Source organism: Scleropages formosus, chromosome 18 (genome assembly GCF_900964775.1).
Source record: "Scleropages formosus chromosome 18, fSclFor1.1, whole genome shotgun sequence".
Lineage (NCBI taxonomy): Eukaryota > Metazoa > Chordata > Actinopteri > Osteoglossiformes > Osteoglossidae > Scleropages > Scleropages formosus.
In genome coordinates, this window is record NC_041823.1 from 18,620,733 (window position 1) to 18,638,128 (window position 17,396).

Genomic DNA, 17,396 nt, shown 5'->3' on the forward strand with positions numbered 1-17,396 from the left:
CACACACAGACGGTGTCTGAAACCACTTGTCCCAGACAGGGTCGCAGTGAACCACAGCCTAACCCAGCAACACAGGGCGCAAGGCTAGAGGGGGAGGGGACACACCCAGGACGGGACGCCAGTCCATCGCAAGGCACCCCAAGCAGGACTTGCACCCCAGACCCACTGGAGAGCAGGACCCAGTCAAACCCGCTGCGCCACCGCACCCCTGATGAACAAAACATCCAGCTGCAAATGCTTTTCCACATACTTTAGGATGAAAAGTTAAAAAAAAAAGTGAACAAACTTCCATAGCAGCTTATAGCCATTATACTTCTTCAGGTATGCAGAAACCATGTTTTTTTTTCTTAAAACCTCAGCGGTTGTGCCCCATCCAGTGATGCACTGGTAAATTATTGTGCCACTCAGTAGATACATCAGAGGAGGTGCGTTCACTCCTCCTCAGTTGGTGTCGGTGTCATGCTTCAGTGAGCACATACAAGAATTAAACAATTGGCTCTTACTGCTTTTGTTTCGATTTCTAAGATTTAAGTATGTATGTTTTAGATATCTGTACATGTATGTAATATGCAAACAGTGTATATTCGCTTTCTCTCTGGCTCTCAAACGCTGAGCTAGTGTGCTCTCCTTTTTTTACTCTCATTATCTGCGTGCCTCCCCTCCCCCATGCTTTCTCTCTGTGACACAGAAAATCTAACGCCACCCCCTCTCTCTCCATCTCGCTTCTCCCATCCTCAGTCACACACAAACACCCCGTTCTCACTCTCTCTCACCCTGTTTGTGTATATTTTTTAATCCCTCTTTTTTTCGGTCAGACCATCCACGGTGTGGAGGAGAGAGCGTCTTCCCATCACTCTTTTTTCCGCCTTTCTCATTCCATCTCTGTTTCTCTCTGTCTCAGCCTTCCTTTGTTGTATCATTCATTCCGGGCTCGCAGCTCTCAAGTTATTTTGCATTATTTCTAAGGAATTAATTTCATGTTCGAATTTGCGCATGTTGGTGTTTTCCTCTTGTTTGTATGGAAAATGTCCATCTCTTTCTGTTCATGATTTTTGTTTCGCTTTCCCCTTTTCTGCCTCCCTCTCTCTTTCCGCCTGTTTCCCGTTGTCTCTCCCCTTCAGTAACCATCTAAGTGTACTTACTCTGCTCTCTGGGTCTCTAAATATATATGTATCTCTGCCTCCTAAACCATTCCTCTTGAAACAGGAAAGGCGACAATAATATAAGTAATTCAATAACTGAGCACCTGGACTGCAAGTAATTTTGATGATAAATATGCCATGTTCAATTTTAAAATTAATTTGAATTATTTTGATACTTTGAATTTCCTAAGGAATTTTAATCAACTTTGGATTTTTCAATATTTTTAAATTTTTTTTGTTGTTTTTCTGTCTTTTATCTTTGTGTAAATTTTAAAACTATTTTGATAACAAAATACTGGGAAAGCCTAAAACATTTATTTTCTCTCTGCTAAGATTTATAACACTGAGCTGTTATGGACTACAACATGTCAACATGAGAGATATAACAGATTATATTCGTCAATAATGGAAGGATGGGTGATTCTTAATTAGTAAAATAAAGATCTGAACAATTACTTGTACTGTCGTAAAATTAGCAACACTGTGTGACATTCCTCTATTCCAGCTACCTTCCTTGTGGGTCTCTTTCCAGACTGAAGAACTGCTTCAGATTCAGCAACGTAAACGTGATTCTAAATATCTATACATCTTTTTAATTAACTGTTTTTTACTACTATCTCATAGCCATTTTGAACATGAAGATGGTAAAAAAGCAACATAATTTTATGAACAGTGAAGCATAGGGAATGGAAACTATTACATTGCAATAAAGAAGGACCGGGAACCCAGGTACTTGTTAAAGCTGCAATAAAAGGTAAGCTGCTGGACCAAGAATTGTGTCTGCTTCTGTGACAATGTTGACGGTGATGAAACTGTGAGCACCTTAAAAGCTTGCTGCTAATGAAGTTCAAGTATAAATCTCTTAATGCATTATTTGTTACATAATAAAACTTGTTTATTTCATTTTTGCACTGATAAATATTTAATTCAGATGTCTTGATGAAGGAAAATCAGTGTTAGTTTTTTTTTTTAATGCATTTTTTGTGTGGTTTCTTATGCCTAATTGAAAAATCTTTAGTGTACCCCTAATTCATTTTTGTGGTGCACTTTTGTAGCAAGAGTCATGTGAATTATTTAAGTGTTTTGTGCATGCTCGTAGGGAAAACTGGTCCTTAAAGCACATTTCTTGTGACAGTCCAAACTTTTCAAACTCGCTGTGAAAACGCGAATGACCAACTAAAATACGGTAAGGTAAAAGAGCATGTATAAGACACACTGTTTTAGATTTCTTGAGAAAAGAGTGCCCTCGAAAACACTATGCTTTTTTGCTATATGTGTAAAATACATGTCCTGTATTTTACTTTCCCCGAGATCTTGATATAGTGATATCTCATCACCCTACGCTGCTCCTCCAGGAGTTGCCTGCCAGTTATGCAAGAATATCATTTGTGATAACAAACTGACAGAATGCATTATGTCAAGTCAAACAAAAAATTGGTCTTTTCTGCTTGAACACGGTCCTTTATAATTGTAATGTTCAATTAACAGTTACAAGGTTTGCTGTTAATCAGTCAGTATTGCTCTGCTGTTGTTTAATCTTTATTTCACAATAAAATGTAAGTTGTTATATTCTTTGAGTCATGCTGAAAAAACCATTTCTACTGCTCATAATTGATAATATACAGCGGTGTCACCACTGTGCCTACAGCAAGAACAGTAATCAATTCAATGTTAGAAATTCGGAACAGAATATAGACTCATGCATTCACCCTGGTGTTACTGCGGAAACTGGAAAGCTGAATATTGATTTAAATTTACAAGTTTTCTTTTTGTGTGGTTAAGTTGTGGCATTTCCTGAACTAACTGGGTTGTGTCTCTGCAGTGGTCAGTCAATCCTTTATGAGTATCATTTATGATCCTCTCTCTCTCACAAAGAGTCTAGTCCGATCAGTTTATATAAGGAGACACTCCAGTCACTTTGTCCCACTGTCAGTTCTGATGTTCCGCTGTGTCCTGTTGTTGTACGTGGGGTATTTTAGAACTTGTCAGTATTTGTACAGTGATTCCTTTTCATTAGAATGCACAATGTTAAGCTTCCTGCTGTACTACCACCTCCCCCTTGCATGGGCCCTGGGCTGCTGCTGAGTGCCCTAATGGTCCCTATGTTGCCTTATTGAAGGGAGACCACCATGGCGACAGTTCCTGGTTATTCCCCATCTCTGTGGGTGAGGTTATGCCACGCCCTGCCACGCTTGGACCTTACATTGCAGAGCCGTGACAACGTGTTCACTCCTGACAGCTGGGAGTATCAGCAGGTAAGGGCCCATCTGCTCGCAGGGGATTACCTGTTATCTGTTGGAGATGAAAGCTTTAAGAACCCAAAAGTGCCAAAGGATCTTCCACCATTCCATATGAATGAATAAAACATGAACATAGCCTGGTTTTCACTGAAAATATAGCCTTTGCAATCTACTATATTATGCTTCTCTATTAATACTGTATCATCATACAGTATATGTATTATACTGTATGATTTTTCTGTTACAGTTACAGTCCTGAGTTCTTCTTAGTTACGTGCTGCGCCAGAATAATAGCATGTTAACTTTAGGAGGCATCTTTCTGAAATCTGCATCAGCCTTACTAGAAAATATTGGTGTTGAACCTATTATTATTATTATTATTATTGCTGCTGTTATTAACCACTGTGTTCTCTGTCCTTAATATCAGAGCTTGCACTTAATTTCTGCTCCTTGGATTACCAATAAAGGGCAGCGCATAAGAAAATAATTTGTAAAACATTTGCATCTTCTCCATTTGCTATGTTCAGGTGTGCAGCTGAAATGTCAAGAATGAATAAATGGAGTCGTTAAACAAAACTTGGTTTTAAAAGCTGATATAATTGGCACCTTGTAGATCACAGATGGAACAAGGTGCTCGCGAGGCAAATCAGTGAGGCTGATTTGTCCCCCACTATTTGTGTTTTATTCCTCTGAGTGCGGCTCATAATTTTTCATCCTTCCAATACAAGCACTAATTACTGTACTAATTACATAAATAGAGAATGGAGGGAGAATGTTGCTTATCATCGTGCTGTGTCAGTGCTTTCTGCATGTGGAAGATGTACTTGTCACACACACACACAGAGGGAGTGGGACATTATCTGCAGAAAGGAATAGGAATGCATAAAGGACAAAAATTGCCTGGGGTAAGAGAGAGGGAAAGAGAATGAGTAAGAGGAAGAGGCAGCAGGAAAGGAGAATGGATGGGAAGAGAGAGGGAGAGAGAGAGAGAGAGAGAGAGAGAGAGAGAGAGAGAGAGAGAGAGAGAGAGAGAGAGAGAGAAGGCAGTGAGTGTATTTAAGTAGGTCACAGATTATTAATAGAGATTCAGTGGTGTGTACTGAAAGAAAGAAAGCAAGGGGGAGGGGAAACACAGGGAAGAGGAAGTGGGAAATGAAAAGTGTGGGAAAAAAAGGTTGGGAAATATGGGAAGTAAAAGCCAACAGGGCCAGAAAGGATGTGGTACAGTATTACAGTGTGGGGGGATCCCATAAAATATAACGACGTGCGTAATGTAGTACTATGATTGGAAAATAAGCGACCAGCCGAGATTCCGAAATATTTTCAAAACCTTTTTTCACTCTCATTCATGGTGATTGAAGAAGCATCAAAAATTTAGTCTGAATATTACATCATGGAGAGGCAGCAACGTGCTCAGGCTGTAATATCAAGTTGGTCAGTAAATCCGACTCTGACGTTTTGTATTAATCCCACTGTGTGTGACTATATTCGCTTAGATCAGTTCAGTCAAGTAAGTGGTTAGTTTAAAAGTGTATTCATCAGCATTTCTTTCCTTCTTTCGATTTCAGAATTTGGGGCATGTATGATTATATTTGAGCCCATTCCTCCATGTACCCTGCTTCCTGCACCCTGGAACCAATGTATAGTATACATATGTCATGTTTCTCGTCTCTCCCTCTCTCTTTCCCCTTTTGTAGACCCTACTGGTTCTGTCAAGTCTGTCAGCCATCGCTCTAGTTCTCTCTCTTCTTGTTGTCCTCTCCTTCCTCATTCACTACTGCTGCTGTCATCGTGGAGACAGCAGTTCGGGTTCAGAGGAAGAGGAAGAGGAAGATGATACCAGCGGGGCACATGGGTATAGTGGAAAAAAGGGGCGGGGCATCTGCTGTGTCACCTGGGTCTCAGTAGCTGCTGTCACTATCTGCTGGTGAGATGATCATACCACGGATTCATCGTTTTGCCTTTCGGTGTCTGTCTGAACGCTGTCCTCTTGGACTGAAGTTACGAGGTGGAAAGTCTGTTTTCACTCTCCTTTACTATAGCTGTCCTAGGAATTGAGGCTCATCTGTTTCTAGTATCTCTTGCGGAGATGTTAAGAAACGTGGATTACGCCTGACATGTCAAAAATTCGTTGTGCAAGAGATGCGACGACTGATCCGGCACCTTTTTGAAAAAGCGTGAACAATCTTGCTTTCATTTTTGTTTTCTGCTCTTTCTGGAGTTTTTTAAAGTCTGAATACGCAAACCCAAAGAAATCTTAGTTTTCAGATTTAAACCCAATTAGAGCCAAATATTGTGTCCTGGAAAAAGTCTTAACAATAGTTTCAGTATGTTCCTAAACATATTAATAAGACTCAAATTTGATTATTATTTGGTGGAAATAAGAAGTTTTCAAGATTCTCTGTCATTGGGCATGGTGTTACTATATTGAGACATTTTTTATGCTTGGGATACTATTTTTGCACAAATGATGAAGCCATCTCCAAATTTTATTTTCTTTTTCATAGGCTGTCTGTCTGCATGTTTTGTTAATTAAAACACAATTGAAACAAATGTCTAAATATCCACCTCTCCTATTTTTCTGTCTCTCTGTACCCCCCCCCCCCGCCCCCGCCCCCAATCTGGGTCACATACTTTGCAAGAGATTGGACCATACCATTTTTTTTTAAAGGATTAAGGGGTATTAGCAAATAGCTGGAATGAACCTTTTTGGACATTTAAATAACACAGAGGCTGGTGTACGAATATTATTGGATTATTACAGTGATTAAACTGTAAATACATTTTACTGCCATATTTTGTTCGGAAATCGTTAATTTGCTCTGTCTAAAGGCAGTTTTCACTCTGTCTTGTGCCATTCAATATTTTTATGGAAAATGAGTAAGATCTTGTTTTTTTTTTTAACAGCGTTGCCATCGGTATTGGTTTCTATGGCAACAGTGAAGCAAACGATGGGATGTATCAGCTGACATCATCACTTCTCACAGCCAATTATACACTGGCCTCTGTCAATCACCTGGTGAGAACTCTATAAAATTTGAGTTGTCAGGTCCAGAATCCATCTTCACCTGTACTTTGAATAGCTGTGGATTACCTTACCTGTAGATTATTAGGTGATATTAGACAGATGTTAAGTGTAGATTCCACTCACCTGGTCAGTGATTCATATGACGATATTTTTTTCCACCTCTCTCCAGGTTTTAGACACTGTCACAGGACTGCAGCTGTCCATCACAGGGCCCCTGACCACCATGGAGGAGCTGTTTAGTAGCAGCATGCCGTTCTTGGTATCTACTCGCACCTGCAGACGCCTGTCGGAAACAGTGGTGGCCCTCCTCTCCTCCCTGACACTGGGACGGCCCTCAGGGGTGCCATCCTTGAATAACGGAGCGGGTAACAGCAGCAGTGCCATCGCCTCTCCTCCAGTCACCCCTGTGCCTCCATCTCTCTCTCCTCCTGCCCCTCTCCCCACCTCTCCCCTGCCTGGTCCTTTCTCTCCTGGCTGGGCTGCCAACACGCTGATGGTGAATGAAGACTACAGGTGAGAAGGGTGAAAATGGCGTGTCTTATAGCTGCATTGTCTTTAGTGATAGGTAAATACACGTGTATGTTTTTGAAAGGGTTGCCTCTCGATAAACACTTCGGGAACTTTTTGGGTACGAGTTAAATGGTGTGGGTGGATACATAAAAAAGCAAATAATTTATGAATATCAAATAACTAATAAGGAGAATGGACACCCTTTGCCTTCAGAGCAGCATCCCCTACCTCCGTGTCACAGTCATGCATGTCCTAAACTGTGTATTGGGTATGTCATTGCTCAGGAAGGAAAGCCTCCAGTTCTTCCAGGAACTAAGAAGGTGGAAATCTGCTGTATAATCTGTGTTCCGGAATATCCCTTAAAGATTCAGTGCTTAGATGTAGTGATTTGAGAGCCTATAAAAGGAACGGGCTACCAGTTATTGCAGCATTTAGGACTGTTGCCTAGCAATCTAGAGGCTCCTGGTTCACAACCCTGCTTCTACTTCATTACCTTTGGGAAAAGGGCTTACCCTGAATTGGTACAGTAAGAATACCAACTGTTGTATAAATGAATAAATCATTTGTGAAGTTGCTTATCTAACATGTTAAATTGCCTTGGACAAAGGCATCAGCTAAATCAGGCATGATAATATTCCTGTTGCTCAGGAAACTGCTTATAAATTTAGCCCTGCGTGCAGAGGCGTTTTTGTCTCACAATATAGAAACACCGTGAAGGAACAGTGTCTGCACCATACGATTTACCTGGCTGCTTGAAATGGCTTCATATTCTTTCTCCATTGTACTACTCTACAGAGCAATAAGTAGTCCCGTTGATTTAACAAAGGATTTCTGCCAATACCGTCCTGCCATCCACCATTAGAGCAACTGTGATTTGCAGAAACTCTGTGGTTTTCTCCGTGCATAATTGTACCCCATGTGTAAGAAAGGGTGAAAGACAGCTAAATTACCATATTACCTTTTCACTGCTCAAGAGTCCAGCTTTTGAGCTCATTAATTCAATGCAATTTTCAACAGTGATTTCAAAATTACAGCCCATCCATACATTTTTGAAACTCTCAATATGCAGTTTTGTTGACACTGGGTCACAGTGGTGTTGGATATGTTGTATTAATTTTTAGCCTGAATTTGGTTTTATCAACTGTCCTATTAATTGTGTCTCTCTCTGTCAGCGAATTTCAACTTGCAACCTCTGTTCCACTTGTCAGATATTTTCCCTTGTCTGGCTCAAGGTGTCATGATTTTTGACGGTGTTCGCTTCGCCATTTTAAATAACTTTGTAGTTTTACGACTGATGCACCTGAACTAACTGTTTGTTTTCATGCCACTTTAGAGCAGTCTTTGCTATTGTAACTGAGTTAATTAAAAGTTTGTCTGTTTTCATACAGTTTTTCAGCTGTTTTGTTCATCCCCTGTATGTTTCACCATGCTGTTTTTTTTTTTTTTTTTTTTTTAACTCTGTTCATCTTATTCAGGTGGCTGTCTTATGTATTGCTGTTGTTGCTGGACCTTGTAGTGTGTCTATTCATTCTACTGGGACTGGCCAAGCAGGCACGATGGCTTCTTATATTGTGAGTAGAAAAGTGTATTGAACGAATTTACAATGAAAAACGGGATTGTATATTATTAATGAATGCCGCAGCTGTTACTCCGTGTACTCAGTAAAAGTGGAGGACGCTGCTGATACAATGATGTAGCGTGTGAGGATAATGGCTGTGTTGTGCTTTCAGGATGACTGTGTTGGCATGGCTGGCCTTGTTCCTAAGTTGGGGCTCCCTGGGGCTGGAGACTGCTACAGTCGTGGTGAGTAGCTTAGCAACAACCAGCAAGGAAGCAAGGGAGCAGATGGAGGGAGGGGAATGGAGAGAATAGGGGCCCAATGTTCTGTGCTGCTGAGCAGAACCCATTGGCAGGGCTGCTGATCAAGTCAAAAAGAGATGGGGTCGCCCAGTGTGATATTGTTGTGTGAAAGAGGGAAGTGTTATTGTCAGAGAGTGAGAGAGGGAAGAGTAAAAAACAGCAAGTGTCATGAGAGGATGAGTCTTTAGGACCAATTAAATTTAGAAGAAGGCTGAGTGAGCTGTTAACCGACATAAGTCCAGGGACTGCCAGTGTGACAGAGGGAAGTCAGTGCTGGGACTCCCGTGGTTGCGTGAAAAAGGAGGACAAGAGTGAAGGGGCGCAGTGTTGTTGGGAGCTAGGAAGAGATGTCAGAGCCTGTCCGTGCACAGAGCGCCACTGTCTTCAGCCAGTGACAGGAAACAATTCTGCAGCTGTACCGTCACACTTGGCCCGTCTCCACTCTGAAGAGCATTGATATCCTTCCTCATGTCGCTCTGATTCCAAATGCATTTTAGCACCTTTCAGAACAGTGTGCACAATGGAAAGGAATAACAGTGGGCCAATGGAAGTCGTTCGGTAAATCAATTATAATCTGTGTCAGTCGGATGCTAAGTGTGTCAGTCGGTCAGCGTGTCTATAGCCAATGAACATCTTTTTCTCTTGCACTCTCTCCATATCTCTGCCTCCTCTCCCTCTCTCTGTTTTTCACTGTCAGGCCGTCAGTGATTTCTGTTCTGATCCCAACACCTTTGTTCTGAACTCCACTCATTTTAATTCTGGAACCAGTTCAGGTAATCTGTTTTGCAATATTGTAAATGATTTATTCGCTGCAGTTGTCTTAATTGTACTGTTAATTAATTACCTTCTACCTCTTGAAATCAGAAATACTGGATTATTACCTGACCTGCAACAGACGAATGAACAGCCCTTTCCAACAGGTACTTTACAGGCACACTACAAGTACATTATGAATTTGACAGATGAGAATCTGAGGATGCTCTTTCCTTTTGTCTCTTCAGATTAAAGTAGCCTAATTACTGTTAGTTGTGTGCGTTAACTAGTCCTTCTGTTTAACTTGCATTAGCTCCTTACTCAGTCTCAGAGAGCACTGTCCAGTATTCACACACATCTCTCCAGCCTTGAACGAGAGGCGCTACCCCAAATCCCCAAAGCAGAGGTAGGTCGTGGCGACTCCATATGCAGAGTCACATATCGCAAAACAATCTGGCATCCTTATTCATTGAAACCTGGTCTGTCCCCTCACTGAACAGAGGCCTCTCAGGGAGGTTCAGGAGATCCTTAATGCAACAGAGGGGAACTTTCATCAGCTTGTGGCTCTGCTCAACTGCAGAGGACTTAATAAGGTAACAAACAATGCTTGACCATACAGTTACAAAACAAAGCTATGACAGCGACCATTTATCAGCATCTGGTGATATATAACTCAGCTAAAGGACATAGAGAGGACTCTTCACAACATAAAACTGTAAAATAAAACAGAAGGAAGGGAGGCTCTATGGCAGCTATGTGTCTGTGTTTGTGAAGCACTCAGATATTTGTCTGCACTTTAATGATATGTCGCGAAGGGCACAGACAAGAACCGGTCAGCTGTGTACATCCTGGTACTTCAATATCTGCTGAAAAGACCATGAAAAATCATTAATTTATCACATGGAAGGAGACTGAAGCTTCACCCTCAATGCAAAGTGAAAATGTGCTGAATAAGGCTCTGATTAGCTACATTTTATTTTCATATTCATACCGTTTTTGTGACACGTAAAGATCAATGTCTGGCATGCTCATTCTTTTGCTCATAGTAAAACCTTGTGCAGGTGTTTTTGAGTGTCCACACAGCAGTCAGTATAACTTCATTAGAATGAATTCTGTTACCTTGCACAAGTTAGAAATGTTCAAATACTTTGTACTTAGATTATGGGGTTACATGCCAGTGAAAAAGCTTAAGGGACATTTTTTAATATCTTGCAAGTCATGAAGGTATTGGGGGGGGGGGACTTTCTTTGGGATATATGCAGGTTGTTGGACAGCAGTAGGACACTTCTGTTTTGCATTTGTCCAAAGGACTATGTAGATTCCCTGAAGGGCCTGTGCTATGATGGAATGGAAGGATTGCTCTATCTCTCCCTGTACTCCTTCCTCTCTGCTCTTGCCTTCACTGCCATTCTCTGCTCTTTGCCTGGGGCTTGGAGAAGCTTCCCCAGGTGAGTATTGCTGTGACTCGCTGTGTTATTATTACGTAGTACTTCTTTTTTCTTCTCTGCCATTACCTTTGTGCCTGGTATGGGCTTGCTTTAAACATCTGAATTCTACCAATCACATTTCGCCTAGCAAACTTCTCTCAGTAAGGAAGAGAGGAGCTAGACATCACCTAAACATGTGCAGTGTTATCCATAGATACTGTCGCTGTATCAATTTACCGTAATGACATTCAAAACAGTAATGACGACTGTGTTTCATTTCAGTTTTTTTCAGAAGTTTCCAGGGGAATGAACTGTGAAACTTGCTTTATTTGCCCATAAATTTACACACAAAACAATGTCTTAAAACAAAATGATCGGTATTGTCCTGTGATCCTGTTGACGTCATCATGTGATTCTGTGTCATGTGAGGATTTGAAAGCAAAATCTCTTGACAAGATGGTTATGGTCTTTTAGAGCTTAGGAAATACTATAAAATGAATGAGAATAACATTTTATTTACATCGGTAAAGGAAGTAATTTATTTTACCCTAGACAGCCAGCCCTCTGAGCATGCTTAACCAGTCATATGTGCTCTCATTTGCTGGAGCAGTGATTTAGAAGAATACGAAGACTCCGACAGTGAGAGCGAGGACCCCTTCACTTCCCATCAGGCACGTAGACAGACGGCCATGGGCTCTCAGCGTGGGGCTCTCCCCGCCTTCTATAGTTACCAAGGGGCCGGCTGGACTCCCCCGTTTTCCAGCGCGCCGCCCCTCCCGTGAGTAACACACACAGACACACAGACAGACAGACAGTGCCACAGCCTCACAAACTAATCCACTAACACAATGTAAAGCACACTGTCATCCACAGATGGAGCAACTGTGAGCATTAGCGCAGTAATTGTGGCAATAACCATGGGAACTCCTGTGAGCCATAAAACAGATGATAGAAGTTGTAGATGAAGGACGTATGAGATGAGAAACGCTAAATCATAAAATGGAATATGCAGACCATAACTTTTAAATAACACTGATTTGCTAACAGAGGCAGAAATGTAACGTTAATTAGAAGTATTCTCTAATCTGCATTAACACCCAACTAAATGTGTAATAAACACTGATTTTAATACTTATTTTACTCACAGGTTATATTCTGATGCACAGCCTAACAATTACAAACACACACAGACAGACACACAGACGGGTTCATGTGCAGTATAGACAGGGAAACAGATGCAGCTCAGGAAGTCTGTCTGTCTGCGTGTCTGTCTATTTGTCTGTCTTTCAGTTAAAGACAGGCATAGATTGGCCACTCAGACACATTAATAATATTCCGAAGGTCCAGTATACAATTTTATGTAGGTAAACTACTTCAGGCACCCCAGCCCATCACCCTACCAATCTTGCACCATCTCATTTCTTGTACTAATGATCCATGATCTTCAAGCCAATAGAAAATTTATCTCGTCCACAGTTTTATTTCCTGTTTTCTGCTGTCCCTAGAAACTTCACATGCCCTGTTAGTCTGTATTTTTGTAAAGGACACCCTTACCACCTCTTGCTCTCATCATTAATATCACTGAGCTTATACTGCCATGCTATGTAATTACATGTTTTACATTCCATTTTCTCTCATGGGATAAAGTTAAAGTCACTGTTAATCACACTCTTGTTCTCTTTCTCTTTTTCTTCCCAATGTAATCTCTCTTCTCTCCTTTGTTCCTTTTATGCTATTTTTTCCTCTCCTTTCTCTCTTTGTCATCCCATCACACCACGTGTCCCCTTGTGTTCCCTGCTCTCTTTTTGTCTCTCTGCAGGACTCCAAACGTTTCCTCCAATGGCAACCCTGGTTATGAGAGTCTCCCGTTGATTGACAGGCAAACCCCGCCCCCTTCTGTGAGTTCCTCTTGTTGATTTACCATTCTTATTTTTGATAGCATCAGCATAATAGCCATTAGTGAAAACATATTACTTATGACACAAGGTTACTGATTAAATATTTTGTAGATTCAGTAACCGAAACACTACCTGTAACAGCGCACAGAATTTCTTATTTCACTGGCCAACACATCTTGTGTTGGGGTACATTTCTACACTGATATCACAGATGGTTTGTATTCAGTTATATTTCAAAAAAGATCTATGGATGAATAATGTATTTTTACTTTTTAATTTCCCATGTCGATGCACAACCTGATGGACCCTTGAATGGACAGTACTCTCCCAGCATGATGACTGCTTACGGGGGAAGTCAGTCGACCCCAAACCCTGCCCACTCAAGTAACCTGTATTCGCACTAATTATTTTTATGTATAGAGAGTAGAGCAAATGTATCTAGTTTTCACAAAAACTGAAACTTTTTTGATTTAAACAGATTGATCACTATTGATGAAGCAAATTAGTAACGTCATTACCATTGATCACTGATAGAATTTATGTAATTTATTAAATCATCTGCTTATTAATGAATATTGGACATATTTTTTTTTCCAGAGAGCCAGTGTAAATAGGGGAATCAGGGATTTACTAGCCATTAATGCTTTCACTGTATTGAAGTGACTATTTTATGTCCTAGTCTGTCTCTCTGGATCACCTACAGACCTAATGGTAGTGACGTTACTTGTAGTTCTATATTTGTTAATGTACCACCAGATGACTTATGTTTTTATAGTGTGGTAGAAGGCCAGAAACATAGAAACAATGACACGTTTTCAGTGTTACCAGTTTGTAGTTTCCTCACTTGATGCTCATACTTTTTTTCTTACTTCTGCAGGCAATACAACATAATGTACAATTTCTTACACTGAACATTTTGTTCATACATTAATGACCATGATGGCTCTCACTTATAACTTTCAGTTGTGGAGAAAAGCATGCAGTCTTTCAGCTGACTAAGTGGGGAACTAGTGTACAACTGCTAAAAAAAAAAAAAATAGCACTATGACTACTAAGTATGCGATGCAGTGGCATAAGCTGTAAGAGAAACAGAACAGAGCTCTGTGGTGTCTGTGTTTGCAATGTTCTCTATTATATCTTGTGTTGGAGATTGCACTTAACCCCACTGCCATCAACCGTGTTGATCCTTAAACTGAGTTTATATTGTATTAATGCTCCTTTTGAATGACATCCTTTTTCACTCCAGAATATTATAAAAAATAATAAAATGTCATGGAAAATGTGGAGGTCGCAAATCTTTTTTGATTAATTAATGGATTATCATTGCCCTACATTAAATAAGCCAAACAGAGACATAATTTCATATAAATATTTGTTTATTGTTTGTGTTTCCTCTGAGCCCAAGTGAGTGTGTGAAAGACCTCTCATTTGCTGTAAAATGCATAGTAGGATGGGTACGGAGACCTACAGACAATTACTGAAACTTGTGCAATGTCCGGTGGGTACATTGCACTTCTGTGCATAGATGGATAAAATAAAGATTTCTTTGCATGTACATTAACAGCGCTCTGCATAGATGCATCAACAGACAAAAACAAACAGCGGTTAATGCTACTGTAGCAAAGACCTGGACACTATAAGGATTATCTGTAACAGTTTTTAATGGAAGGGTTAGTTATCACCATCTTGCTGTTTTCAACTCTCTCTGGGATTTCACTTCTACATTTTTGTGCAACTTTATAAATCTTTCATCACCTATATTGTGCCTTCAAAAGTGGTTCTGTTATAAAATGTTTGAAATGCATTTTTGTCAACTGGAGTTTAGAGTTCCATCCTGAATAAAATAGTCTTGTCCCTGAGGAGTCATTTCTTTCGGTCATCAGAGGTCAGCCAGGTCCCATCCTCTTCCACATCCCTTTGGACAACAAGGAGCATTTCTGATAGATCCTGAGACAGTTGCTCACTGAGAAAGGTACTGAGTGAAGGAAAGACAGAGAAAACTTCAGTACTTCTGTTATTGCCTATGTATTATCAGCATCTCTGAACCTCTCTGAAGACATGGGTCTTTATGAATAAAAGATATAATATTTGAACATTCAAGTTAACATGAAAACATTATCTTTGCATTATAATTCCTATTCCCCTTAACAACTTCTCTCTACTCCAGTTTCCAACTGATGGCCTGCTTTTTCCAGCCTCAGCTCTATTCTCACCGAAGTTCAGCTTCACCTCCGATGCAAACGGGATTCTTGAGTTTAGAATCAAGATTGTAGTATGTTCCACTGACTTGTCTGACTGCAAGCCAATGTCTCCGTCGGAGAGGGAGAGAAACCATTCCCAGAGATACCCGTGATGGAACATTCAAGATGAAGCCCTGCACTTTGTTTGCACATAAACACTCTATTGACCTGGCAGAATGAGGAAAAGGGGCAGAAAGAAAAAGAAAATAGTAATTTGCTACCACTAGAGTTCCAGTACTCTTTCCAATATAACTGCCTGCTGGAATTCATGACATTTATTCATTGAGTTGATGCTTTTCTTCAAAGTGACACACAATGTTAGGCTACTTACAATGATTCACCCATGTATACAGCTCGGTAATATTTACTGGAGCAATTTAGGGTAGGTACCTTGCTCAAGGGCACTACAGAAGTAGGTGGGATTCGAACGGCAGCCCCTGGATCCGAAGGCAGCAGCTCTAACCACTAAGCTACCTGCTGTAAGTTACAACACGTGTAATGGAACGTAAATGGAAACATTGCTTAGTATGAAGTTCTTTGTAGCTGATGAAATTGCAGTTAAGCATTACTAATAAAAGAATTACTGGGACAAACAAAATAAAACTATCAATGAATAACAGCAATTGTTAAATTATCAGTCAGAAATGTAAAATACAAGTGATAAGTTTGAGTCTGACCTCCGCTTGTCCCACCACACTGCAGCCAGTCCCCGACTCTGCAGCGCAGCCATGATGACGTTGACATCATAGTTACCTGTCCCTAACACTGAGCGATGAGGGTTCACAACACACTGCGGAGCCAGGCTATGAAAGAGGCAGCAATAAACAAAAAACATTTTATCAACACTAATGCAGTGAGAGAGGTGGGGTGATATTTCCATATAGGCCAATTGCGGAGAATTCGGAACATGACTATATGACCTAATATTTGGGTTTGTGCCGTGGATGGGATGGTTATCCAACAACAACGAACCGGGCAATAAATAATATTCTGTAGGTGGGATCAATTAGAAGTATGGGATGGCAAATACAGTATAAACAAACCCGTAAACAGTAATGAGAAAGAACCCTTTGTATACTTCAGTATTTGTTATTTTGCTGCTTAACCCTGAAGTCAAAGGACCCGGGTTCAAATCCCACCTCCAGCTGCAGTAGCCTTAATCAAGGCACTAACCCTGAATTGCAGTTGTAAAAAGTAGCCAAGTGTATAAACGGGTAAATCTTTTAAAAAGTAGCTTAAAGGAAAGCCATTGGGAAAAAGTGTCAGTTAAATGAACTTGTAAGAATCAAGACTGACAGTTGTGATCGCTTTCATCCACTGGACGGCATAGTCATCCATCAGTTAAGGGTTAGTGCCTTGAGGAGGAGGGTACCGCAGCTGGAACAACGCGACCTCATGCAACAGCGTTGACTGTAGGATCACGCGCGGAACTGCTCCGCTCCGCTCCGCTCCGCTCCACACTCCCCGAAAGGACACACGTGCTTTCGACGCACGTGTCTCTTTGTTTGTGGCGGCTGCGAGGAGGCGCGCGCCGCCCCGCGCCGCGCTCACCGCTTGCAGATGTCGTCGGCCGTCTCCTTGGTGAACACTCGCTCCTGAAGCACGTTGTTGAGGGCATGGATGGCGCACAGCTCCAGTCTCTGCTTCTCATGGAAAATCTCTCCTTCGCTCATCGTCCCTGGAAAGCAAAAAATGAGCAATGACCATTTTTTTCAGACCTGAGCTCTAAAGCCGGTGGTTGGATTTTCACGCCACTAACTCACTGCAGCTCTTACACGTCTACCTCTGCGGTACAAACGGAACCCACTGCCAGGGCAGGGCATTGTGGTAATAAAAGACAACAGAGTGATGTTCTAGAACATGCTCGACTGTTGTTGCCATACTAATTCTCACAATGAAACTGTTGGCAGTTGCAGTAGTAGCACGTCTGTCAAATACCGCACGGCGTGCGGAGCCGCTGCGAATTCCCTGCTGCTAGCTGCAGCCAGCTAGCCAGCAAAGTCAGTGTTATTTAAATGAAATTCAAATCCGTCATACTTGCACGCTGACACCTACAAACATCACGCTTAGCTAGGACTAGCGTGGATATCGATCTTCGTAGAGTCGTATTGCTTTCCAGAAACAGAATGTTGCGATTTGCTTCAGTAGCGCTATGGGACAAACCCGGAAGTGGACTTGTTATTGTACCATGTTCACGCCTCTTGGGCGCAATAGAACGGGAAACGGGTTCTGCCGCTTCCCTCTCGGCTTCCGCTGATTGGTCGAAATCTTCAACGCCGCACACCTCAGCCAATCACA

General features: G+C 41.3%; 2 protein-coding genes across 6 annotated transcripts; one reads left to right on the forward strand and one right to left on the reverse strand.

Moving 5' to 3' along the window:
• Positions 1–1,366: 1,366 nt before the first annotated feature.
• ttyh1 (tweety family member 1) lies at positions 1,367–14,453 on the forward strand. 2 transcript variants are annotated; one of them, XM_018735815.2, is made up of 15 exons: positions 1,367–1,896; positions 3,262–3,397; positions 5,080–5,309; positions 6,290–6,401; positions 6,580–6,923; positions 8,396–8,491; positions 8,651–8,723; positions 9,478–9,553; positions 9,645–9,700; positions 9,847–9,939; positions 10,034–10,126; positions 10,842–10,981; positions 11,571–11,738; positions 12,780–12,858; positions 13,179–14,453. In XM_018735815.2, the coding sequence occupies exons 2-15, from the start codon at positions 3,272–3,274 to the stop codon at positions 13,260–13,262; spliced, it is 1,770 nt and encodes a 589-aa protein (XP_018591331.1). In that variant the 5' UTR covers positions 1,367–1,896; positions 3,262–3,271; the 3' UTR covers positions 13,263–14,453. The 2 variants fall into 2 exon arrangements, with proteins under 2 accessions (XP_018591331.1, XP_018591341.1); XM_018735825.2 differs by having other exon boundaries at positions 11,571–11,631.
• josd2 (Josephin domain containing 2) lies at positions 14,217–17,291 on the reverse strand. 4 transcript variants are annotated; one of them, XM_018736367.2, is made up of 5 exons: positions 17,154–17,291; positions 16,650–16,776; positions 15,776–15,901; positions 15,072–15,266; positions 14,217–14,833 (listed from the first exon to the last, which is right to left on the reverse strand). In XM_018736367.2, the coding sequence occupies exons 2-5, from the start codon at positions 16,769–16,771 to the stop codon at positions 14,722–14,724; spliced, it is 555 nt and encodes a 184-aa protein (XP_018591883.1). In that variant the 5' UTR covers positions 16,772–16,776; positions 17,154–17,291; the 3' UTR covers positions 14,217–14,721. The 4 variants fall into 4 exon arrangements, with proteins under 4 accessions (XP_018591883.1, XP_018591873.1, XP_018591892.1 ...); XM_018736357.2 differs by having other exon boundaries at positions 17,136–17,291; XM_018736376.2 differs by having other exon boundaries at positions 16,992–17,291.
• Between the last annotated feature and the right edge of the window lie 105 nt (positions 17,292–17,396).

Excerpts from the sequence above, each read along its gene's own strand:
- ttyh1 (XM_018735815.2), top strand. The coding sequence starts at position 3,272 with ATGGCGACAGTTCCTGGTTATTCCCCATCTCTGTGGGTGAGGTTATGC. Across the intron at positions 8,492-8,650 it reads GCACGATGGCTTCTTATATT|GATGACTGTGTTGGCATGGC; the intron begins GTGAGTAGAAAA and ends TTGTGCTTTCAG. Across the intron at positions 10,127-10,841 it reads ACTGCAGAGGACTTAATAAG|GACTATGTAGATTCCCTGAA; the intron begins GTAACAAACAAT and ends ATTTGTCCAAAG.
- josd2 (XM_018736367.2), bottom strand. The coding sequence starts at position 16,771 with ATGAGCGAAGGAGAGATTTTCCATGAGAAGCAGAGACTGGAGCTGTGC. Across the intron at positions 15,902-16,649 it reads GCCGACGACATCTGCAAGCG|CCTGGCTCCGCAGTGTGTTG; the intron begins GTGAGCGCGGCG and ends CCTCTTTCATAG. Across the intron at positions 15,267-15,775 it reads GTGTGGTGGGACAAGCGGAG|GTCAATAGAGTGTTTATGTG; the intron begins GTCAGACTCAAA and ends TCATTCTGCCAG.